Raw genomic sequence first — 26,385 nt, forward strand, 5'->3', positions numbered from 1 at the left:
GCTTGCCGCCGCTCCCTCACCCCCGCTTCGCCGCTTCCCGGCGGCCGGGCGCGGCGGCGGCGGCGGCGGCGGCGGCGGCGGCAGCAGCAGCAGCATCAGGGCCGGGCGCGGTGCCACCTCCCGCCGCGGCTGTGGGTGGGTGAGCGGGCGGCACCAGAGGCGGAGCTAGCCGCTCGGCCGCCGCGCGCCCGGCGTTGGGGAGGCTGAGGATCGGGCGCCTGCGGCGGCCTCGCCATGACCGCGGCAATGAGGCAGAGATTTGACCGGTTTCTGCACGAGAAGAACTGCATGACCGCCGTGCTCGAGCGAATCGAGAGCAAGACCGGCGTCAACCGCACCTACATCGCCACCGGTGAGCTCCAGCTGCTGCCACGCCGGGTCCCCTCGGGGCCGGCGGGCGCCTCGCACGGGGGCTGGAGAGCGGAGGCGGAACGGCTTGCAGCGGCGGCCGCGCCCTTCCCGCTCCTCCTCGTCCTCCCCCGGCGGTGGCGGGCCGCCCCGGGGAGCGCGGGGCGGGGGGGCGGGCGGGGACACGCCCCCCCCTTCGCCGCGGGGTGCGAGGCCGCCGGCGCTAACTGCTCTCTGCTCTCTCCCCGCGCAGCCGTCGTCGGGGTGGTGGCCGTGTACCTGGTGGTGGGCTACGGCGCGTCGCTGCTCTGCAACACCATCGGCTTCGGCTACCCCGCCTACGTGTCGTGAGTGTCAGCACTTTTGCCCCTCTTAACCCACGGCGGCTGCGTGTGTTACCCGTGGGGGGAGAGAGCACGGCTGCGGAATCACAGCCCAGCGCTGGGGCACAGCCTGTCACCGTAGCAGTCCCGGACCGCGCTCCGAAATACTGTTTTTCCCGCCCACACCGTTCCCTCAGCACGTATAGGCGCAAGGTGCTAAGTAAAGAGTGAGGTTTCTTCCATTTGGCAGGTGCTACGTAACAAATTGCAGATGGGAGATGCTGGGTAGTTTCCACACTTGAAAACCGGTTCCTGTAGGGCGTTGCGTTTCGGCGTTTAGTTCCCAGCTTTGTCATCTTCAGGGAGAGGCTGGGTCACTGTGACTTACCTGCTGTTAGTAGCAGGAGGGAGAATCACAGTTATAACGGTATTTCCTAAAACCGACACTTATTTTCAGTCGAGGAGACTCCAGGTAATGCAGGAAGGCACTGATGGCAGTGTTGGTGTATGTCTGGTATGAAGCATTAGGTGGTGTAACGGGCTAGAGACAGAGACGCATTAATAAGTGCTGTTTACTCCAAAACCACCTAGCTGATGACGAGGTAGAAAGGAAGACACTGTGTCTCCTCTTGGGTGTAAGAGACTTAAAAATGCTTCATTTTCCAAATGAAAACTTCCTTAGATGTTTTTTATTTAGGAATATCTGGTGTCTTTCGTGGCCATTAGATTGTTATTAGACCAAAATGGATTTCCTTTTAGGTAAGATGCTGGTGGAGTATGTTCAAAAAGATTTCAAATTGTACTAAAACCACCTGTGTAGCCTGATATGTTCAGAAAATATCAGTCCTTCCCAGCTATACTGCTGTATCATTGAAACACCGTGCTTGTCTTTTACATAACTATTTAAATGCAGTCAGTAACTTTAAAAACTATGTTTTCTGTAATTAGCTCCTCAACAATACAAAATAGGTTCCTTCCCTTCTGTTTTTATTAGACACATGGGAGATTGACTTACTTTCAGACTGTCTTGAAATGTCTTATGGTTTTGATGCTTAACACTAAGCAATGCTTTTCTAAATGCTGTTTCCATTGAGGACTAATTTGGGAGATACAGGCCAAGAGCTCTGGAGAAACTTAGGTTTTATTTTCTGTAAGGCAATTTTTAATGAAAAGATTAGCTAAAAGATATGTTTTCATGAAAATCCCAAAGCGCAAATAAAGTCAACCAAAGGTTGAAACCTTAAAATAGTTGTGTAGAAATTATGTTTATGTAATATTTTGTGTCTGACTTAGGTCACTCTTAAATTTACATAATTACTTTCTAAAATACAATTTAAATTTTAAAATTTGTTTTAAAACTGGTTTGGGATTGTATTTTAAATCTGCTGCTATACAACTATGGTTAATAAATTTATAATAAAAGCTCTTAGAACTGTGGAGGCAAGACAGCTGCAAATCAAATATGAATAGTGCATTTTTTTTCCCTCCAAATCTGGAAAATTAGTTTTTAAAAATCTTTTTATATGGCGTCTACCCCTTTTTTGTGTTGGAAGGTAGTTTTAAATGTATCGTAATGTGAAAAATTACCTCCCAGATGTTAGTACCGTGGGGTGTTTTTTGTTATTTTTTTCTAGTAATAGGTGCATATGCCATTGTCCTTGGCTACAGATTTTACTTAAAAAAACATGATGAATAACATGTATATGGATACAATGCTAATTCTGTTTTTTTTCCAATTCATTCTCAGGTAATGATTTCCCTTTCGCTATTTTTTTAATGCTGAAATGTTTTTAGGAGAAAATTATAATCTTGGGTGAAAATCCAATTTAAAACGCATGTGATGTGTTGCATGCCAGTGTCTCAGTGGCAGCCTGCAGACAGGTTCCAGCTCAGGAAGCAGCCTGCTGACAGCACAAGTGGGCTCAATCCCCTCCCCTTCCCAGGGACAGAGCTGGTATGTGGAGTTTTCCCACACGTGTTGCTCTGCCTGCAGAGCCAGCAGCGTGGGTGCAGAGAAGCCATGGGAGGACAGTGCACTAGTGCACGTTTTCATGGTCCTGATCAGTTTCCTCTTTTCTGGGAGTGAGGGATGTGAACTCAGATGGTATTGCCCTTGCCAGCCTGTACAGTGTTATGGGATCAGTCTTGACAGCTACACACTGGGACATGGGCTGACTGACCGTGAGAAAGAGTAAGAATCCTCTTTGGTGATGACCCTTCTTTCACCATACGGGGTTCTTTTTTGTCTTGGTGATACCATGCTGCTCTCTGTATCTACAGTATGATCTCTATCCTAATGCAGGGCTAAGCTCCAAGGAGATAAAGCTGAATCACTGGAGTGATTCCTGCTTTCATTTTTGGTGCTCTGGATCCTGTACTGTAGTCAGGTTGCTGCCAAGTGCTGTCCCCCATTCTCATAAAGCATAATGATGCAAAGCATGAAGAACACTAGCTGGGGTGATTTATTTATTCCTCTCTTCTGTTTGGTCTGTTCCCCATGAGAAGACAGCTGAAGAGTCTGCTATGCGAACTAACAGTAGTGAGATTTGCTTCCTGGCATTGGGCAGAAAACAGTTTCCAGCTATCTTCATCAGCTGCAAACTCCCTCAAATGGCTTTTGCTGTAAAGGCTATGGCTTCTGGAAGAGGTCAAGAAACATAAACAGAATGTATTGTACAGGGTGTTATTTTTGATGTTTACACAGGTGCTTTAACAATGGATCCGAACGTGAAACGTCTCAGGTGCTGAAAGAGAAAAAGCAGGTTACTCTTCCCCAGTTAACTTACTTTCTTCCCTCGTGAAGTACATAAGTGTATCACTTCTACCATTGTCAGTGACTGAATTGTTTAAAGTGAAAAACAACCAAGTACTGGGTCAGGTTTCTGTTCGGCAGAAAAAACATTCATGAAGGAGTGGGATAGATGTCTGACGTCTGTGTTCTGCAAGGGAGACCGCCTCCTGTCCTTACAGTTGTTTAAAACAGCAAATAGGCTACGGGGTGCATGACCCATTAGGCAAGTTCCTAGGGATTTTGTTCTGGGTTACCTTTGTCACAGTAGTTACTGTTCATCTCTGTGCTTGCCTGAAAGAAAATATATTGGGGAAACAAACAAACCCAGAGAAGAATGCTCAGCTCAGATTTCAATCTGTTCACCCATGAAACCAGGACAGTTTTACGGATCTGCAGGTATCTGCCTGCCAGTCCCTGTATAATTCTGTAGTTTATTTTCTTTCGTTTACATCATTCTCCGTATCGGTTACCAGCGCGTGCCGTGCAGCAGGTGTGGATTTCGGTGGAGAAGTGCTGGGGGCTGTGGCTGCGGGGTGATGCCTGGCAGATGGGGTGCGCCTGGCCGTCGGTGGGAAGCAGCGTGGCTGCCTGCGCTCACGTCCCCGCGGAGCTGGCCGGGCTGCAGCTGGGGGGCAGCTCCCTGGTCAACTGGTCAACGCCTGCTGCAGTTTCAGCCAGGCACAGCTGGTTCCCTTCTCCCTCCTCCCCTGTTCACGTTCAGCTTTCGCTTTCTGTAAGTCCTCAGTGGTTTTGTACGCAGAGGAGTTTCTTCTGTAGCAATACAAAATCTTCCCCAAAATCCAAATCTTCTATGCCATGTCTCCAGCAACGACCCACCCGAGGCTCTTGGCGTTGCCAAAATTAAGCAGCAGTTTTCCAACTAAACGTTATCTGGCTGTTTCACAGAAAATCAGACAATATGGAGTAAAGTTTGTCTTATTCCCTAAAATTCCCATAGTCTTATTCCTTACAATTCTGTTAAGTGCTGTGTGATGAAACAGAATAATTAAAAGTTGAAATCAGATATTTGTTTGCAGGCTTTTGTGTTTGCAGTAGACCGGCACTGAAAAGTTTACCACAGATGATAGAAGCAACTTTTTATACTGCTAGCAAGCTTTAACTACACAAGGCAGTATTCATACTAGTTAACGGAAGAAGTGAATGTTGGCAGTATATAAATAACATTGCCAATATTTTTTCTGCTTCTCTAAACTTTCCAGAGCTAGACTGTTTAAATGTAACTCCACCCATAGCCAGTGGAGGTTAACTGCCTTAAAAAAATTAGAGTGCAAGCAGGAAATGGGCCTTTGATGACTAAGAAATGCGTGCAAAGGATTGGAAATTTCAGAAATGCAGTCATGTTTGGTTTAAAAATTACAAAGATGAAAATAGCTTTGGGCAGTAAAATGTCTGAACTTACTACTGGTGTCTTCAAGGGAGAAAAGCTGTACAGTTCAATCATATATCTGTCTGTTTTGTTTAATTTTATGCTGTTACTTCAGCTTAGCTGCTTTTACTATGCAAGTGCTGCTCGTGGCATTTTACAAACAAGAAACAATCTGATTGTAGAAAAGCATAAATGTACAATGCAAGTCTTAATTTTTAATACTGTCATGGTGTCTTGAGTGTGTCTTCTAGTTCCTTTGCCTCTTCCATAACACAGTTGTTCAGAAAACATAAAATTGGTCTAGTGTTATTTGAGAGCTAGGACAGCAAATTTCCTTTGTCTTAACAAGTTTTGAGGAGAACGCTTACTTTTTTTCCTTCATGGAAAATGCTGATGTTCACAAGTAAAGCTCTGCTGCTGCTTTCTGCAAGTGATTTGAGATGTGTTGTATCTTACCAAATTGACAACGCTTGGTGTAAATATAAGGAGAAAGTTTTCAAATCAGCACTTACGCTCTTTCCTCTCCCAGCTGATACTCTTTTCATGAGGCTTCAGATGCTAAAAAGTGTATTTTGACTTTTTTGTATATGTTCTGCCAAATCAGTTCCTCACAACATACTTGGGTTTTGTCTTTTATGTTTGAGTGCCATGCTTAAAATAATAGCCATCTTATCTATTGGTTGGACAAATTATATGCTTTTCTTTCTAGAGATAGCAAGTTGTTAGATGCAAGAGAGTCTAATATTATGACAACTGTAGGAAAATTTGAATTTATCTTCCATATCTTAAATTCCGGTTAAAATGAGAAGAGGTCTTTGTTGTACAGATGGCTCCACAATCTGAATTAAACTAATTGAAAGATTTCCAGTTTGTAATTGATGTAGATGCTATTTTTAGGGACTGCGGATACGTTTGAGGCATAAAGGCATTTTACCAGACCTTCTTGGCCAAGGTGCACTGCAGTACTGCACCTTGCATGCACTCCTCTCTCTTACTGTATTGACCACTAGCAACTTGGTTGATGTAGGCCTACAGATGTTAAAGGAATAGTTAGAGTTTTATCAGTGGGGTTTGCTGGAATATATTTTTTAACTATTCTCCCTCCTGGTGAGTCATAAGGCTTCTAACATTTAATGTGTAGCATTGCCAATCCTAAATGCTGAAAAAGTGAACTGGAATCAAAAAGTGAGATTTTTTTTTTTTTTTAAAAGCGGATTGCTAGGTGATCTTCCTGTTTTCATGTTTGTTTTGTTGTGGTGATGTCCTCTAGTTGCATTTTAAAAGTCTTTCTTCTCAGCTTTGAGACTATCTGACCCAGGAGAGCTGGCAACATCTTGCTCTATCCCGAAAGGAAGGGAGCCTACTTGTCACTATACATGCCGTGACCAAGATACACAGTTTTTAGATGAGGTTAATGAGGCTGTCTTTGGCTGTTAGGAGAAGAAATGCAGACTTTCATGTGAAGGTCTGTGAGCACTAGCTAAAACTTAATTTTTTTAAAAAAGAAAAATGACAGAATTTTGTTGCTGCACAGCTTAGCAACTACCGCTGTACTCATAAAGGAAATTCTTCAGGTCTCTCTAAACGAGCCTCAACCTAGAACTTAGTCCTCAGCCTAAAACTTAAATGCCTTTCCCACTCCCTAATGTATCAGCTTTTTAATTACACTTGGTAATTAAAACTAGGATTTTTGGTTTTAGTTGCCTTGAAACAGCAGCATTTTACTGAGACAAGTCTGAAAACGTTTCACCATGGTTCATGCTTTACTGTACATTTGTATAAATTAAGTCCTTATGATAATTCTTTTGCCAGTATTACAGTAAACAAGTGAAAGATAGTAGTAGAGCTGTAACAAAATTACACTTGAAATATAGTCTCCACAATGTGGCATAGATTGGAAATGTAACTTTTATTCTTTCTGTATTGTTGTAAGCATGTAGCAGGGGCCCAGTTCTTCTCCATTTGGTCATGACAGTACTGTTTGATCTCTGTGCCTGCAGCCTAAACAGTAACAGCTGTGGAGAGGCAACCAAAGCCTGCGAAATGTTTTTTTCCCCTATAACAAAATTGTCTGTCATGAGAAGTGTTGTGTTGTGGATCTGCAGCAAGTGGCTTCATCTGGTGGGATGCAGCATATCTGCACTACGCAGGTAAAATGTGGCTTTTTTGGAAGCTTCATCACTGAAAGCCACTTCTTTTTCTTGTCAGTATCTTCAGGAAGGACAACCTGAAACAATTCTGTAATATAAACTGGGATTAGACATCGCCAAAACAGGGCTTTTAGACTAGCAGGCGATGTAGGAGTACTGGTTTATCTGCTAGTGTTGACAAGTACAGCAAATGGTTAAGCTGGTGAAGCTTAACCTGAGACTGCATACACTAGTGAGCCCCACTGAAGGCCACAGTGACTTCCTTGCCCGTGTGAAGGGTGGAAGTGGAGGAAGTCCCCCTTCCAGAGAGAGTGCGTGGATGTCTTCTTCTCCAGGAGTGAAGAGCTGAAGCCACTGCTCCACAGCACGTGCATTGCCTGGCCTGTGTGGCAGAACACACGGTAACCAAATGGCTTGGCAGGCTGGACTGAGGCACTGACACATGTTAATTCCAGCAAAAAAAGCCTGCGTGTGTGTGTGTTTGGGGGAAGCTGGTTTTAACCTGAGGCTGAAATGGGGAACTGACTCATCATGCAGCCCTACAGATACTTGTTCTGAAAGACAGCGGGCCAAGAATGAGCAGCTGCTTTTTTTTTTTTTTTTTTTTGAGGAATCTAGTGTAGTGCTGAGTTAACATGTAGTCTGTAGGACTCACTTCACTGATGGGCAAAATGGCGTGTGCTCCTTTTGTTGCCTCGGTCTTAATTTCTTAATTTCCTTTGAAGAAACAATGCTTTATACTACTGTCATGTTGTTTGTTGTTGTCTTCTAAGTGAGCCCCCCTTTCTATCCTTCATGAATTTGTCTGTTGCCATCTTCTGGGTACACAAAATTTGGAGAGGGGACATGGTAGACTTACACTGCAGCAGTTGTGTAATTGTCCTCGGCAGGAAGATGCTTTCAGTATCTGCAAATGCACGACTCTGCTACTGGAGTCGGTAAGGAGGAAGGAAGATGTAAGACAGAAGGCTTTTAACTGATCGGTGAAAATGTAGAGGAGAAGATGATAAAGCAAATAGAAATATGCAGGTACGTGTTTCACTGAGATGATGTCATGGAGGCAGCCTGCCAAGATGAGTCTGAAATGAGCATGACAGGGAGGCACCAAACTGAGGAAGTCTGTGGTGCAATGGAGTGTTGATCCCACCGGGGTGCCGGGATAGATAGGTAGGAGTAAATTATTTTTGAATTGCCACAACCTGCTGTAACGAGTTGGGACAGACCAATAAGTAGAAGCTGTAGAAATACAGGTAATTTTAGGGTTTCTTTTTCAGTTAAAATGGGGGAAAAAGGAGTTATGCTTGGCTAAGAGGGTCACAAATATGCCTGCCTACTCCTTTAGTATAACACTGATTAGAAAAATGAAGAAAGGATGCACGAAATGGTCCAGTCTTCCCTAAATACAACATGAACACAGTGCTTAGCAGAGACTGATCTTTTGTTTTAAACTTGTAAGTATTTATACAAGAGTCATCAGGTACATTTTGTAAATCGCAGGGATTTGAACGATCACTTTACATGAGATGAGAACAGTAGAATTTGGCATTTCTTTATTTGTGGCTTCCACATACAGACTCGGGAAAAAAAAAAACCAAAACACTAAAAAACCCCAACACCCCAAACTCATAGCTGATGTACTTATATTATGCTTATTCTGTGAGGACTGTATATGTGAATTAACTTTAACAATGATTTGTTACGCTAGAGCTAATTCAGGAGTGTATAACAGTCTCTTATTGGAAAAGAGCTGATTTTTCATTGAAATGAGTCAGATGCTTGAAGTGAAAGAACTCAGCTTGGCAACTTACTAAAATTAGGCCAGTGTCTGTTACTATCAGGTAACAGGATAAAGTAACCACACTTGATCTAGAGTTCAGTTTGATTGATTCTAGGATGCACACACTCAAAATTGAGCTGGTACTCATCTGATACTATAGGTACATAGCTGATACGAGCCCTGGGCTACTGGAGACCATGGCAGCCTCTGCTCTTCCCCATTGTCATCACCAGCTAGCAGGGTTATTGGGGAATAGGTCTGGCTAAAAATTAAGTTTTTACTTGGATCCCCTTCTGTCTGCATATGTTGCAATGCTGGCCCACAGCAGGCTGTCTGCACTGCTGGACAGGCATCTGTGTTGAAAATTACTGAGCAGTGATGTTTACCATCCAGTCTGCTGGAAGCTGTTCCTGGTGACTGCTCTTGCCTCCAATGTGCAGAACTACTCCAAATGGTTATTTGAGGCGTTATTTAAAGTCCTCTACGGTTAGTGTGTAAGCACCATATAAAATCCTTTGTGATGTGTAATTACTGCACGTAACTAACGTGGACTTTAGTCAAATCAGTATTAGAAAAAACTTAGGAAAAACTTGACAGTGTCTCTTTTGTTTTTAAAATTGAAACTATAGACTTTGGATGCTCCTTCCTTTGTTAGGAAATCTTAATGTTGCATGCTAATGAGACTGACTTATCTGCTTTTGCAACATAAATAACCGTTACAAGAAGGCTATCCTAAAGTTGTTTGTACTGCCAGTGCCTCTTGATCTGTATCTTTTTCACTTATTGATGGAGATTGCATTTTGAATATCAGACTGATTGATTCATGACTGAACATGGTGAAGAATAAAATGTTCTTGGCTTGAAGTAACAAGTATGATGTATCTCCTAAGGTTAATTGTGCAGATCATTATACCGGAATAATACCTAATAATTTATAGAATAACTTAAAAGAGTAAGTCTAATTAGGCATGTTGAAAAGGGTATAGTTATAAATAGGTAAAAAACCTGTCCATTCAGATGCTCTGCATAACTTACTGTACTTACTTGTTCTTGGATAAGGAATATTTTAATTACTATTGAAAGAGTGTGAAAGTAGCAAAGGATGGAGACAACTTTTGCCCTGTTAGTTAAGAGGGACACGTTAGACTGGATTTCCACTGGCAGCCTCAGCTGAGGGACATATTTTCCATTCAGAAGCAGAATATCTGTAAAATACTTGACTTTCCTCACCTTCAGTTAAAACTTTCATTCACAGATGGCCCCGCTATACCCTGCTTTTTCCTTCCTTCCCTCCCACTAAATGGGATTGGGACTGGAGTCTTTACTCATAGATGCAGTTTGTGCCCTTCCTTCAGAGCTGACGTGGCTGTTACCTAGTGGGTGTGGTATGTGTCTGCCATCTGAGCTTGTCCCACGGTGCCTACCTAGATCAGAGTATTACAGGAGGAGGGGAAATTTGCTGTTTCCTACAGTGTGCAAGAAAGCACGTGTGGGTTTAATACTGCGCATCAGCTGGTTAAATCAGATGGGTTTTTGACTACTTGTAGTAGTGCTGCTTGTGACTGTCTGACCATGAAAGTGTCTTGTTCATGTATTCCCTTCAAGACATCACCGTAAGGAACTACAGCAGCAGATGGTGAATTTTCAGGGAGCACACCCATGGCACTGCATTTAGCAACTCTCAAAGGCCATCCATTTTTACAGGAGAGAAGATAACAGAGTGTGCCTCATTAACATAGTGATATGCCATCTGCCCTTTGCCATAAAATTGAAGATTCTGAGGTTTTTGTATGAAAACTAATTTTCACGATTACTAAGATTACTTTGATAATCTTAAAAAAAAAAAAAAAAAAAAAAAAGCTTCCTTAAATCCATGGATTGCTTCATACAATGACCAGAAAACAGCAAGACTGTTAACGGTTTCTCTGCCAAATATTCTTGGACAAATACCAAGCTAACATGCTTGTGGTAAAACAAGCCTTCCCCTGTATGCCTGTAATGGAGAAGTCATCAGAACCAGAGAAATTTACGCAAGGAACCCTACATCAAGTTTTCCTTAACACTGAGAAACTGCAGTTAGTTCCTTTCTGTCCTCTGTTTATCCACCACTCTAACTTCCCTACTAGTCACTTGTACTGTTTCTTTCCCTCTAAAAGTACAGTTTCACACCTTGAAAATAGATCAGTAGCCCTCTCCCTTACCTCCCGTGTTGTTTGGGGATATTTTTTTTGTATGGCCCCCTCACCCAGTAGTATTAAAATACCGGAGAGGTGGGGCCATAGAAGAAGTGTGGTTTATAGTGGGAGGGCAGGAGCAGCAGAAGTTGGCACTGCCTTTGAGCAGACTATCTGGAATAGCATTTCCTAACACGGTGTTGTTAGGAACAGCAGTAAGCAAACCTGCAGCTACCTGCCTGTGGAAAACCTGTTCTTCCAGTTGTGCTGGTGCAGTAGCCCATTAGCAGCCCCTTATTGTGCATATGGAGTATGGCGGGGGCTGTTGCTCTTCCCTTTGCAGGGCCCGGCTGGCCAGCCACATGCTCTAATGGAAATAATGCATAAATTAAGTATCAGATCCTCATATTGCATTTCAGAGTAATTCAATGCGGTAGCTACGCCTGTCCTCTCTATGTGCAGTGGGTTTGCCAGTGCTTTTGCGAAAACATAAGTCATGTCACATGCTTGATGATTTATTTTTTTGTCAATTTGCAGAACTAGGAAGTGACAGAGTCCAAAGGGTTTCTCAATTCACAAACCAGGAAATGTACTCACAGCCAACCATCTATCTGGTTTCTATTTTGTAAACCTGCCTAACAATCTTTTTACAGACTAAAAGAAAACTTTGTACCTTTGATATATCCCACAGATGGTGCTTCAGCAACAGTATAGCAAATATTAAAGGAATAAGTTATAAAACAATTAAAACTAAGTTTATTAAACTGAGTCTACAGATTTTAATCCTACGGCGTGAGTGGAGAGGACAAATGCTTTTTAATACTCTTAAGCTTCACATTATCAGGCTTACAGTTGCTAGCATTTCCTCATAAAACTTCTTACAGCCCTAATCTGGAATCTAGCAAGTCCAGAGTCTGCAATTCACTGCTTTTACTGAAGAAAGCACGTGTGTCTTTCTTTCAACTCCCTTTTTTTTTAGAGCTGTATGAACTTCGAACTGCATTCTCCTAGCAGTTGGAGAACAAAAATCAAGTTAGCCATTATGCAGGAAGCTCAAGACTTTACTAGAGGTTGTTGCATCCTGTTGTTAATACGTAGTATACAGGAGAATTTGCAAGTCCTGTAGCAGTGGATCTACAGAACAAAGCAATTGGCAATGCAGATACACAGGCCTCACTGCATGGGGCAGGGGGTACTGGATCTCCTCTGCTTCTGTAGACTGAGTGCTTGTTCGTAGGCAGAGCAAATCTTACGCTATACCTTTTCAAAGAGGAATGTAGCGCATGTATGTTATGATTAAAGATATCTGAGATTCACTTTAAAATCCTGAACTAGATTTAAAATTTTTATCTAGGTGCTGTTTGCACCAGGAGGTGCTGGTCTGTTGTGATCCCAGTAAGAATGGCATTCAGATTCTGTAAAGCAGCATTTTAAATGAAATTTATTAGACCTAACACTATAAATAGAGAATAGTACAGACAATCTTATATCCCTGTAGATGCTGGCAGAACCCCAAATTGCGCAGCACCTGATGGGCCTCGAATCACACACAGCACACTGTGCAGACCTCATCTGTAGACAAGGTTACCCCATTTTGATAATTTAATTTATTGTAGGATTTGTCTTTCAAGACAACTCTATTCATCGTTCCTGCTGTCAGAGAGGGAGGATGTCCACTGCTGGATGCAGGCAAGGTGGTGTAATCACTGGTACCCTGTGGAATTCTCTGTTTCAGTGAGCTTGCTGAGTTTATCCTGTGACCAGGGAATTTGTGCAGCACAGTACAGGGCTGAAAGCCAGGCTGTAAGTGCGTCACAAGCCTGGGCTCACTCAGGTTAACTGTTAACTGTGTCCCATATGTCACTAATGCTTCAATGTATAGTAGTCTTCTGGTCAGGATTACCACAATGCATCCAGAACTGGAACTGGCCAGAAATTATTCCCTTTCTTCCCTGTCCCATGAACTGCCTGATGAACAAGGTAAGGATGCCCCTATTTTGGGGTTTTGTTTTTTTTTTTTTTTTTTGTAGTCACAGAGCTAGAAATAGATTGAATATCTTTTCTTTTTGACATTTGACATGCAGGGAAAACCTTTGCTGTTAAAAGATCTTGGGCCCGTTGTCTGTATGGTAGATAACTACTTAGTTCTCTTCTGTAGCGCTTGTAGAGAAATTATGAGGATTCACATGTAACAACAAACCTGAATCATTAAAACTTCGCCATTATACATGAGATTGAGGCTACTGATCTGATCACCTGTTGTGTTTTCCTTGCAGAATCAAGGCCATTGAAAGTCCCAACAAAGATGATGACACACAGTGGCTGACTTACTGGGTTGTGTATGGCGTTTTCAGCATAGCAGAATTCTTCTCTGATATCTTTCTGTCCTGGTTCCCTTTCTACTACATGCTAAAGGTATGTTAGTCCATGTGACCCCTCTGCTAAAATGAGACCTTTAATATAACTGATTTAACGTCTTCGGGAATGGATGGATGACAACATATTCGCCTAGAATCATTCCTGGGTCACACCTTCTTTTGAGATGCTGGTTAAGTGTAATTTAGCAGTGTGGAGGTGATCTGTTTACTGCTGATGGCTTTGTGAAGCAAGAGGGGAAGTTGGGATGGGCGGCAGGGAAAGGTCTGCCGTGTTTTAGGAAAAAAGAGATGGTGTAGCTGTATTGTGAAAAGACAGTTCTTTGTCTTGGTGTCCAGGTAAATTTGGGCAAAATGACAGCACATGGTAAACCGTAATGAGTGGCTCTATTTCGGCTTTAAGTGCATTAGTGGAAGTGGAGACTAAAATCACAAAAGCAGCAAAAGCACGTATTCGCATCTGTGCTATTGGGAGCAAAGAAAGAAATTGCAACATAAGAATAGTCTGAATCACACAGACTTAATTTTTAACTAAGGCCTACTTTCTTGAAAGGGAATGCAGGTATCGGAGGAGCTTGTTGCTAATGTACATTTGTTAGAGCGGTTTCACTACCAACGATTTCCTTAATGTGTTTGAAGCTTTGTTTGTCAGCTAAGGTGTGAGTGTATCGTCAATCAACTTTAACATGTTAAATTGTTCTAGGAAATAACCAAATACCATGTGTGCTGTTGGGTAGAAGACATTCTAGCTTGCTGGAGAGTCACTTGTTAAGCTTAAAGAACTGTTACCTATATTCTGTTTCAATGGGCTGTTGTATTACTTCTCTTTTGCTTTGTTAGCCTGGTTTAGCTCCACCAAAGTTCTTGAAAGTATTTGCTTGCCAGCTGTTGTGGTGGGGTCAGTTGAAATTTCAAGAGTAGGGTCTGATTTTGCCAAATGCTTTTTTCAGGAAGTGCCATATTTTAACGACAAAAATTGACTTGAACAGCTTTGTTACACTTCCGCATTGTTCTTTTTGAATCTTTAACAGGCCCCAGCTGTGCAATCATTTGGATGCTTATTTCCCTACTTCCCTAAGAAAAGCACATATTTAAGCTACTGCTTCAAACTAAAAATATCCTGGCCTGTTCCACAAAATGAATTCTCTTCCCCCCACCCCTTTATTATTTTCACTTAATCAAAAATGAAAATATGTTTTCCATTTTTAAGCTTAATGGGTTTGCAGAGTTTTTAAGAAGAATCTGATAATTTTGAAGTTCAGCATGGGTAACATTTGCGAAATTTTTACTGTTTAAATTTATTAAGACCAAGCCAAATAGTGATCTAAGTGCAAGCTCATCGGATCTGAACAGGATCCAAAAGGATTACTTATGGCACTGGGAGAATCTGTTTTTAACTATTTATGCAGTTATTTCACATCCCCAACTTCAGTTTAGCAGGATTATGACTTTACCCATTGTCTGCAGTGACGGATACTCACAGTTCTGAATTCATACAGTGTATCTGCAGAGCTTCTTTTCTAAATTCTTAGTGGTAAAATATGTTGCAATGATTCCTTCATGCCAATACAGCACTCTCTTTCCAAAAAACATGCAACTGAAGTTCAGGTTGACCTAGCAAATAGAGACCAACCACAGATGGCTCTGATAATACTGTATCAGAAGTGCCACATTTGCATGTAGTGGTGGCATCAACAGAAAGGTACTTTTCTCAGTTCAGTAAAAGCAAACACAAGGAAGCAATTATGGTAAATGCACAGTTATCTACAATAGCTGCTAGAAGGCACATAGAAGTCAAGTATTTACTCTCAGTAGTGCATAGTAGGAGAGGTTTACTTTTGTAATACAAAATCACACAGAAGGTGTTGGCTGAGAATCAGCATTGCTGACTGGGTAGAAGAATGGAAGTTACCCTGTGTGGAGAAGAGGAAACAGGCAGTTTCCAACTTTCAGTCCATCCATGACTAAAACCTGTTGTAGTGTCGCTTGTGATGTGTCCATGTCTCTTTCATGATGTTATGAAATAGAAGCCCAGATACATCATTCATGCAAATTCCAAGCTCATGTTCATTTTCCAAATATACTAAATTTGAATATTCACATTTATTTGATTCAGCTTGTAACTTCTGCTCCAGACTGAATTTTTGGTGCTCAATATTTCTATTTACCTTGACGTGCAGGGCTGAAACACTGATCATGTATCATATTCCCCTAAGTCCAGAGCCTGCACTCTGTCACCTCAAATCTTGCAGCACACTAGTTTTTATAGATGGGAGGAAAACATGTTGAAGAACTTCTTTGAATATTTTATTGTATTTGCTTATAATTTTGTTCTCCAATTGAAAACTGTTTTGAGATTTCTTGGGTTTTGTGTTTTTTGTGTAATGCCTACTGTTTATTTATCTGCTTTTTTTTTCTCTGAAGCACAGGACATGCATGCAACTCATAATTTCATGTGTGTGTGATCAGTTTTTCAATATTTCTGCTAATTATTTAAAGATTTATTTGCCATTCAGGTATTAAAATACTGTAGCCAGTGAAAGTAACAGGATTTATCATCCTAGCAGTATCCTTGCTAGTGGGAAGGAGAGGAGACTCCTCATTCTACTAACAGTTAGGTCTTGAAATGTTAGAAAACTATTTCTGAACAGAATTCCCAGCAGACACGCCAGGATGGCTGCATTATGCAGACGCTGCTATGAGGCACTCAGTCAAATGAAGCAGGAGGAGTTGTCATTGTGAGTGTAGCTGTGTGCCAAAGGTGGCAGTCTGACTCTGCTTCAAGACAGAGATCCCCTCCTCTCACCCGTGCACCCTGTGCAGTTAATTATTGGTTTTGACTGAAGAGCTCCTTCACTTCCATTAAAATGAACACCTTTTTTTTTAATGACTGCAGCCATCTGTTAGGACTGTGTTCATATTTGTGGTCATATGAGACGTATCTTGGGTGTTGACAGTCTCTGTCTGTTGAAGCTTGCAACTGGACAGGGGCAGGCTTGCTGTGTTTCTCAGCTGCAGTCACTTCCTCTGCTGTAGTGGCAAACCCAGCTGTACTGGGTTTCATGCTGCCAGGGCGAGAACAGCTGCTGGAACCAGATCCAAGTGGGTTAGACCCAGCTCAGGTGTCTGCCAAAGGAATTCACTCTTACACACATTCTGTTCCCTCCTCTGGCTGGTCTGGAGGGTCACAAAGGATATGGGTTTGGGTTTTGGTTTCTTTTGGTTGGTTGGTTGTTTTTTTTCCAGTTAATAATTTTACTACTCTGAGCTTTCCAGACCTTTCTACAAACTGCTTTATTTTTAGTAGTCTATGTTAGTTCAGTTTCACGAGAGACAGGGAAAATAAACTTCAGTTACCAGTCTGACATTCTCAAGCTTTGAAAAACCTTTGGTATGTGTCCTCTAGAAGACATATATATAAACATCTGTTTCAGTACATTTCAAAAGTAATAGATATTTGAGAATGAATCCATAAAATATGTGATTTTTTTCCTGACTGGACTGGGGCAAAACTGAAAAGTCAAAATGACTAATTTAGTTCTTAGGCAAGAAAAAGGAAAATTCAATTTCTTCTAATTTCAGAGGAAGTTTGACTTACAGCTGAGGAATTTCCTAAAACAAAGGAGAACTAAGTAACATCTTTGTATCGTGGGACAAGTAAAATAACTATCAGTAACTAGCTAGGTATTCTTTAACAGGAAATAAAATTGATATACTTTTCAGCTTTTAATAAAAATTAGCAACATAAAATAGTACCATTTATTCTTTCTGTTAAGTTTCAAATAATAGAAGCTTTTGAAAATTGATATTCTACCACTTTTTAAATTTAATTTCTCTGACCATGCTTAATGATACTGCATCAGTTGTTAGTTACTGGTGCCAAATTTTATTGCATGTTGCATTATTTATCTTAATTCATTTAGATGTTACTGGTAGGCATTCTCACTGGTGGACACTTCACTTTGAAAAACCTTTCTTTATCTTCTGATCAAAGACTCCTTTAAGTCATTCTATTCTTACACCATGGTCAAATAAAGAAGAAAGCCTAAAGCTTACCTAAAAGGGTGGTGAATTGGTTTGACAAAATCTTCTGAAGAATGCAGTTGTTATCCCCAGAAATCAGTGATCCTTTTCGAAGAGACAGCCTCTCCATCTCCAAACATATAACCGATTTTCTCTAGGGCAGGGGGAATCAGAAGTGGCATTAAAGAAGAAAGGAGTAGCAATCTCCTCCAACAACAGTCAATGTTTTCTTTGGCTGATGTGCATCAGGGGGATCAGTTTTACCGTGGTGTGCCCTGCAGTGAAGACAAAGCCAAAATTTTACAGGTATAAAGAGCAGAACCTACAGAAAAATAAATCTCAGTATCCCTTATCTGAGGAAGAATAGAGGGGAGATATTCCAAAATATTTGGAAGGTTTGCCTGGAGAAGACTATGTGGTTTTCATAATTGAAAAGGGATTTTTTTTTTTTTTTTCTTTTTGCTGAACTCAGAGCATTTCTTTTAAAATAACCTCTCTTGACTTAAATCACCTTGTAATGGTCAAATTGTTATTTAAGAGTTTCTTATGTAATACCAAAACAAATATTTGGATGTGGTTTTGTCTTTGCAGCTTTACAGTGGGAAATCAAAAGTGTAAGGGCAAGTAGAGGAGACAAATGTCTGACTAGGTGTAGTGGAATTCTGAAAGGATACTGTGATCGAAGTAGATTCTAGGAAATGCTTTTGTGCTATGCGGTGTACTGGAAACCTCATAAATAAATAAACTTGATTATATTTTTTAGATGACTTTCAGAAGCTCTAGCACATGCATTGAAACAATTCTTTGGCTGCTGTAGATACTGCTGTGAAAACTGGGAAACTGAAATCTAAGCTATTTAAATAACTGCTACTGTATTTAAATGCAGACTTCTAAGTTGCTTATGATTTTATTGTAGTTTAAATTATTAGTTCGATTTTTTATGCCTAACTCAGCTAATTGCGTGGTGGTTTTTTTCAGGAGGAAGAGATGAGATTTTGTTGCTATTGTATTTTCTTCCTTTTGCCTTTTCCTCCAGAAAATGTGTGGAAATCCTCAACTGTTTAATCATGCCTAACGTCAAAACAAAGCACATTTTGGCTACGGCTGGGTTGGTTTTGTTTTGTGTTTTAAGAAAATGCAGTCTATGAAAAGCTATTCTGCCCTTATTTTCTGAAGAGGCTTTTGACACAGAATAATATTGTACTATATGTGTCTGGAAAGAACGGTACAATTGCTGAGAAAATGTGCTTAATATTGTTGCGGTTTTATTCTGTAAAATCTTTTTACATATACTTTCAGAGCTCAAGCAAATTTAGTTATGGCACTTCCTGTGCCTTAAATGTTTTGATCCTGTTTTGCATAACTGTCTTCATATTATGTATGACAGTGGAACTGAAGCCAAACAAAGGTGCTTCAGTAGTAAAGACAGACATTTGTAATACATGTAAAAGCTGTATTTCCAATCCCCTTTGTAAGATGCAGAAATATTACCCCACACACTGTGGTGTTCGTTTTTGGGCCGTTTTGTTTTTTGTTTTGTTTTTTTCCCAGAGAGCAGATCATGCTGTAAAAGCTATACCTAAACTGTGCGATCCAAAATCATTACCCTTTTCTGTGCACTATGTGTAGCTTAGATGTATCTTTTGTTCTTGTCACTTTAGCTCTGGGGTGCACACAATCCCATTCTTTCCCCCGCTACATTTTCAAAGTGGGAGGCAGAGAGGGCAGGGATATATTTTAGATGGATTTAAGTGATTTACGGACCACCTATACCTTCTGTTAGGCCTGTGCTACATAGTTTAGAAGTAGCCAGAGAGACTAATGTTTTGTCTAATCAGGTTGTATACTTCTACCTTTAAAAAAAAAAAAAAAAAAAGTACATGCAATCTCGACACACCTGTTACCAGATTAATTTTACTACTACAGCTCTCCTCCTTTATCCTATTAGTATCCGTGAAATTACTCCAATATAAAGATTCACTGTATGTAGCTATAGTGATGTGCATACTTACTGGACTGTGACCATACAAAGTGAAGGGGATGATGTACTTACTGGTTTAAATATGCTGAAGTCTGTGACAGAGTTAGGAAGGCATGCTACACCTTGTCACCTACTCATTTCTACCTAAGCAGATGTTCTTGTTCCTTGTAGTGTGGCTTCCTGTTGTGGTGCATGGCTCCAAGTCCTTCTAATGGGGCAGAATTTCTCTATCGTCGAATTATCCGACCTTTCTTCCTGAAGCACGAAGCTCAGCTTGACAGTGTTGTTAAAGACCTGAAAGACAAGGCTGCAGAGACTGCAGATACCATCACTAAAGAAGGTGAGGAAAAGACCATTCACTAATCACATCAAGTAGGAGGAATTTCCCTGGGCAACTCACAATATTACAGTTAATATTCATCATCTGGGGAGAAAAAAAATGTAAGAAGATTATATAGATTATCATGGAGAAGTTAAATTTGGGTGAAGATGCCAGGAAAAGAGGACTGCAGTGGATCTCACTTTCTACGAGTGCAGTTATGCTAGAATGAGTACAAGCTGTATGAGTGGAAGAAATGGCTAGTTAGTTTGTGTGTCTTCCCACTACAGGTATCACTATAAACATTCTTTATAGAGGCAGGTCCAAACATCACAAGATACCCTTCATAAATACAGTTATTATTTCAATGTATTCTTCTATCTCCTTGTCATGGTTTGAGCCCAGAGAGTAACTGAACACCACACAGCTGTTTACTCATGCCTTCCCTCCCAGCACTGGGAGGCAGAAAGTGAAATAAACGGCTTGGGAATCAAGATGAGGACAGGGAGGGGTGGATTACCCATTGCAGTCACAGGCAAAAGACACACTTATTAGAGGAAGAAAAAGAACATCACTTTAATTCAAACACTAACTAAACCAACACACAGCAGAACAACAGACAAGGCGGGACAGTGAGAAGCACCACCATATCAAAAAACCACCTTCCCCCCGTCCCTCCCCTCTTCCTGGGTTCAGCTCGGCTCTAGATCTCTCTACCTCCCTCCCCCCAGCAGCGCGGGGGAGCAGGGGATGGGGGTTACAATCAGTTTGCCACTCCTTCCCTCATGGGGGGTGGGTGGGGGCTCCCCTCTCACAGAGCCCTCCATGAACCTTTTCTGCACTGAGTCCCCCACCACGGGCCGCGGCCGTTCCCATGCTGATCCAGCACGGGTCACCCCCGCTTGACGCAGTCCTCCCAGAGCCAAACCACAGCAGCGGGGGCTGTTTCTACCCTCAGAGTCCCGGCCTCATTTAAGCACAGCCGCCTGTCCTACTGTGGCCTTCTCCTCAGGCTTCAGGCCGGCCTCTGCTCCACCGCAGCCCTCCATGGGTGTCAGGGGGGCGGCCCGGCTGTCTCACCGCGGGATACATGGAGGCTCTGCTCCAGCACACTTCCCCCACATCTTTCTCCTTCCTTCCACTGGCCTGGGTGTCCACATAGGTGTTGCAACTCCTCCTCACAACTCCCTCTCCTCCCACCACATTCCCCTTCTTAAATATGTTATCGCAGAAGTGTGGCCACGGTTGCTGGTTGGCTCGGCCCTGGCCAGAGGTGGGTCTGACTTGGAGCTGGGGGAGCTTTGAAGCAGCTTCTCACAGGGGCCGCTGCTGTAGCCCCCTCCCCTGCTGCCAAAAACCCTGCCATACAAACCCAGCACACTCCTAAAATACTGTCTCAAATACCTGGTTGTATAGAGAGGCTGCCAACTGCGTAGTAAAGCACATCCTTTAACTCCAATAAATGGCAACGTGGGAAATTAAGTTTTCCCACGTAGAAGTTCTTTGTACTTTTCCTTCCTCTGAAAATCAAAGGGTTCCGAGCCCATACTTAAATAACTTAGGTTTTTATTTGGTTAGAATAAATGTTATCACAGACTGTAGATGGCTTAATTTTTGCTTTTATTTCCTTGCATTCTGTAGTGGATCCTCATACTCTAAAATGTCTGATGATAGTTTTATGGATAAGAAATGTATTAGGTAGCTAAAATGAAGGTTTATTTAAATTTTATTTGAAAGGAAATTTATTTATAAGATACTTGAGAGCTCCTTAAGTCTCCTTTCCCTCAAGTAACATGTGCAGTCTCAATTCCTCTTACCAACTTAAGCAGTTTTCCTGTAAATGATCTGATTTCCCAACTATGTTTGGCAATTTTGCTGCATGACCCTTCCTGAATCATTATTGTTAGACAGGCATCTTAAATAATGTTCTTACATGTTGCACATGCGATTTTTCTGTCCCCATTCCATGACTTACTCTTTTTCCCGTTTTTACATATAAAGATGCCAACATACAGACATTTATTTTTTTAAGAAATCCTGCATGCACATATGCATGTAGACACACCTATTAGTGTTATTCCAGCCCTATTTCATTAGCTTGGAAGTATATTTCTTGCTATCAACTATGTATGTCCTAAACACCGTGAGCAGCTCTAATTTACTGATACAATAGTTGTAAGTCAGTCTGTGCTGTTCATTGTGCTGCTCCTTGCTTACGGTTCATTTTTTGAAGACTTTATATAATCAGTTTTATCACTATGTCTGTGTGAATGTGTATACAAAAGCTATGATTTTCTTTTGTGATGTTTCTTTTGTGACCTCAGAAGAAAGTTGTTTTTTTTTTTTTTATGAAGCTCAAGAACATCCAATAAGCCACTTCATCTGTAGGCCTCTAAGATTAAACTTGCATTTATTTTTCTACAGCCAAGAAAGCAACAGTGAACTTACTGAGTGAAGAAAAGAAGAGTACTTAAACTATTATCTGGATAAAGTTTCCCTACCACCTCCTTTATGAAGCTTGATGTTACTGGGAACTGTGGTATAATTTTAATAATATTGCCTTGGAAACATTTTGATATATTAAAGAAATGTGTTGTAAGTTTGCTTACTACTTTGCTGTGTCTGTATAGAAAGTAAGCATTTTATTTAAAAGCAATGCAGTGGGTGGTGTCTGAAGCTTAATGAAAATATTTTATTCATCTTGATGCAGAAATCTTTCAGTAATCTCTTTCTGCAGTAACATAAATAAAAAGTATATATCCCACAGGCTCTGCACTTTAGTTGTCTCTTTGTGTATGTAATTATTCTCAACACTTTGACTGTGGTGCATCTGGTAACATGAAGCTATTGCATAAGAAAAATACTAGTCTGAACGCATCTTCTTGAATATACAGGGAATTATTGTGACAGATGGCATAACAATGTATTCCCCACCAGTAAAGTTGTAAATGATGAAGTTACATGTTCTAGGCACCTGATGATAGAGATTATTCATTGTTGCATGTTTTGCTGTAACACAATTATTTGGTACAGTGTGTGTATTCTTAAATGGCTAGATACTAAATATAGGAAAGAGTAACTTCATTCAAGTGATCATGCTTATATTAGCATGAAGTAATTTGAAAGAAATGGATGCATTAAATTGCACAATATTAGCACAAGATGATGAAAGTACAACTTCTTGCCTCTTCTTGCTAAATCAAGTTGTCATCTAAAATTGTTAATAGAGTGCCTTTTAAGATCACACTCAAAAGCACAAACCACATTTTGCTAAGGAGCAATACCACTTGCAAACACTTTTTCCTGAAGTCCTGTTGAAATACTAACTGCCTTGGGTGTCAGTCCCAAGAACTAGCTCATTAATAGGATAGACTTCAACCTCCATGAACTTTTTCTGCATAAAAATCTGGAATTCCTTCTGACTATACTAAGAACAACTTTGCATGAGCACTGACACTTCCTGAATAGAGATGCTGCTTTTGTTACTTGATTATATTCCTGACCAATCAGTAAGAATGCCACCAAAGTTAAGAGAATAAAGGCTCTTTTGCAATCAATGGAAAATATATTTTTTTTTTTGTCCAGAATCTGTATTTACTCTTTCACATCACAGTATTTTCAACAAATTCAGCATGAATTACTGAAATCAACCTGTTCTCATCTCCATGCTGACTTTTCTTTAAAGCCTACAGGAATGCTATGACAGTTCTTAACTCACAGAACATGCAGAAGGTGAGAAGCTTTTGATACAATGAAAAGTGATTTCAGGTCACAAACTTAAATTCAAAAGATTTAATCTTAAAATAGACTTTCAAAGACTTCTGGCTTTCTGCAACAAGTCAGTATATAAACATTCACTGTAAGTTTTCAGAGGCAAGAGCTGCAAAAGAATGAAGTACACAGTGCAAGTCAGCAGGTCAGTTTTAAATCTGAGATATATGTTTTATAAGAAGAGATGTAGAAGTGTCTTAAGAGAAAGCATTTTAAGCTTTAAGGTGGAAAATGGCCCTTACGGCTGTCAGCTTGGCTAGGAAAGCATGAGACCTACTAGGCATCATTTTCTGTAGGACAGCATGTAGTTTGTCATTCAAAAGAAAAATGTAAAGTACCACAGCTAATCGTTCCATGACAGCTTTTTGTTGTGAGTGGATTTGCTGAAGAGGATAAAGTTTACAGCAAAGTTGTAGATGGAAGGGAATAAAAAGTTTGAAGGGACTCACCATTTTAGTGGTTTAATTTCTTGTCTTCCTCTGTCTTAAACTCACTGAGCTTTTCTGTAAGCCATTCTAATTCCTAGTGCTGTGTTTTAAATTCTGTCAACCGTGTATATAGCAGGCATGTGGCCAGTGTAATTTAAGTTTCACCCTTTGAAATAAGTAATAGGTAAATAAAAATACTTAATTGTCTGTCTGATTTAGGCACAAAGTACTACCTAACTTACTTCTCTAAAAACTGTTGATAAATCTTAGACTTTCCAAGCCTAACCATGTCTGTAGTAGAAACAGAACTTATTTTTTATTTCTCATACTATTCAACAGTTCTTCCACTGTTATTAATGGGGATAAAACATTTCTTAACAGTTAGGCTTTAAATCAACTTCTCGTCTTTACAACTTGCTATTTCTTGACCAGTGGCTAAATTCTGTGCTCCTTTGTCAGATTGCTACTTGAAGTAGAACTACAATCTGTTGTGAACAGAACTTAATCTTGTTGTTTGCATTGATGCAAGTAGAAATGGCTGATTTTCTGCAGCAAGTTATCCTTTCCTGCAAGTAACTCAGCTGGGCTGGCCCCACAGATCAGTGCTCTTCTGTTTTCTTCACAACATTTACATGCAGATGTTGGTACCCACATCTACTCGTCTGTGCTGAAGTTGTAATGTGCTAAATAAAAATGGACACAAATAAAGAGATTCTTACAGGACTGGTATGGTGTCTCAGTATTTCTTAAGAACTTTATACCTCAACACCAGAAACCTGATTACGAAGGCAGAAGGTCTTTATAGGATATTCACTTTTTTACCCAAACTTCACTAATGGGGAACTAGTAGAAACCTCTCTAAAAGCCTGGAGGAAGTACTGCTTCATGACTGGATCTCGGGGTGCAACCGAGCTGTTTTAGAGCATCAGGCCTTAACAGAAGAGTTTGGAATACAGATCTGTTCTCAACAGTGAGCACCATGAGCAGCTGCCTACACAGCACAGCTTTCCAGACTTCATAGCCTTGCTTACCTAAGGAATCATCCAGGTTTACTGTTCTTCAGAAATACAGAGAGGAAAGCTGATAAACCACAGGGATTTCAACGTTTTTTCTTTGCCTATTGATTTTATAGTATTCCATAAATGGCCTAGACAAATGATGCTGCAGTTACTGGCAGATGGAGGGGTGTTACAGTTCTTTCTGCTACCAGTGTAAGTAGGACATTTCTTCTACTTTATCCTACGCATTTCCAAACTCAGCAAAAAGGACAAAATGTTCAGAAAAACATTTAAAAAAAACCCACAATGATAACATTTAGTATCACTAGTGATACTAAAATTAAACTAAATTGTTCAAACCAAAGCAAGATAGTTAACAACAGAAATTCTTGTAAGTAGTAGAAGATGTGACTAATTTTTGTCAGGTCAAACCCTCACAACTTTTTTTAATTTGACAAATTTAAGAAAGTGTCTTGAGTTTGCATTCCAGTCTTGTCAAAGCTGTTAAAGTAGTCTGAGAATCAACACAGAAATATTACAACTAATTTCTTAGTCACCTTCCGCCCACATTTCAAACTCAACCAACAATAACCTCCTTATGCAAAGCAAGAACAGAATTTTAAAAAACATAGTCACGAGTTCTTGGAGGTCATAAGAGACTGTCAGTATTTCCTGTAAACTGCATGTCCAGCAACCATGCAAGTATAGTGAACATCAGTCCTGTTGTTTCCAGAGGACTTCTACATCCAGTGTGATCAAGTGAAACAGTACTTGAGGAAAGAGTACCTAGGACCACGAAGGGAGTCCTCAGCTGTACAACAATGCTGACCTGGCTTTCTGAAGAATGTATTTCCTACTAGTACATAAAACATTAAGATATTCCAGAGCAAAAAAATCCTGATGATTACATAAACTAGTCAAGTAAAAGTAAGTGAAGATGAGCTTCTTTGAATTTAGCATCTTTTGGAAGGCTATGTAGTTGATGCCTTTGCTAAGGCTATGGAATTTCACAAAAGAAGTAGCACTTTCTATACCTGCTAATTTGGTATTATTGCATCCTTGCAGGAGGAAAATTCTGAAAGCCTCCAATTAGACATGTCTAAGTTCTGCTATCTAGAAAACAAAACAAAAAACTCCAAACCTTGACAGAGGAAGAAAAGACACATGTAGCATTTCATAAGAAACAGCACTACAGAGTAGGCTGCTCAGTTCCTAGCTGGAGTGTCTCCTGCCCTCTCCCAGGTCCCATACTACCAGTGACCATGGGTTTCCTCCCATCTCTCTTACACCAGCCACTACATTATATTCACTTCTATCTCTTAAGGACCTTTAGCAAAAGGCAGGTCATTTGGTAGGTATTTTATCAGATCCAATCTGTACCTAATCTGCAGCTGCACGTGTGCCAGCTGAACACCCAACATATTAAATGCAGTTTGGTCAGAGCAAACTGCCAACCACAATGGATGCACACTCAATCTCCTTGCCTTTCCTTGTTCCATCTGCAACATAAAAACTTTCTTCACTGGATCATACATTAACA

At 40.8% G+C, this 26,385-nt stretch overlaps 1 protein-coding gene and 1 long non-coding RNA gene across 3 annotated transcripts; one reads left to right on the forward strand and one right to left on the reverse strand.

The window, feature by feature from the left end:
• Positions 1-24,570, forward strand: REEP5 (receptor accessory protein 5). The gene is made up of 5 exons (XM_032984092.2): positions 1-352; positions 602-695; positions 13,227-13,365; positions 19,501-19,669; positions 22,073-24,570. The coding sequence occupies exons 1-5, from the start codon at positions 235-237 to the stop codon at positions 22,120-22,122; spliced, it is 570 nt and encodes a 189-aa protein (XP_032839983.2). The 5' UTR covers positions 1-234; the 3' UTR covers positions 22,123-24,570.
• Positions 3,125-19,494, reverse strand: LOC116959458. Of its 2 annotated transcripts, none has more exons than XR_004405849.2 (3): positions 17,382-19,494; positions 14,807-14,939; positions 3,125-4,357 (listed from the first exon to the last, which is right to left on the reverse strand). It is a non-coding gene; the product is annotated as an uncharacterized LOC116959458 (long non-coding RNA). The 2 variants fall into 2 exon arrangements; XR_004405848.2 differs by having other exon boundaries at positions 3,125-4,447.
• Positions 24,571-26,385: the final 1,815 nt, after the last annotated feature.

The sequence above is a fragment of the Tyto alba genome, unplaced genomic scaffold (assembly GCF_018691265.1).
Source record: "Tyto alba isolate M040663 unplaced genomic scaffold, T.alba_DEE_v4.0 Super-Scaffold_13, whole genome shotgun sequence".
In the NCBI taxonomy this organism is placed as follows: Eukaryota; Metazoa; Chordata; class Aves; order Strigiformes; family Tytonidae; genus Tyto; species Tyto alba.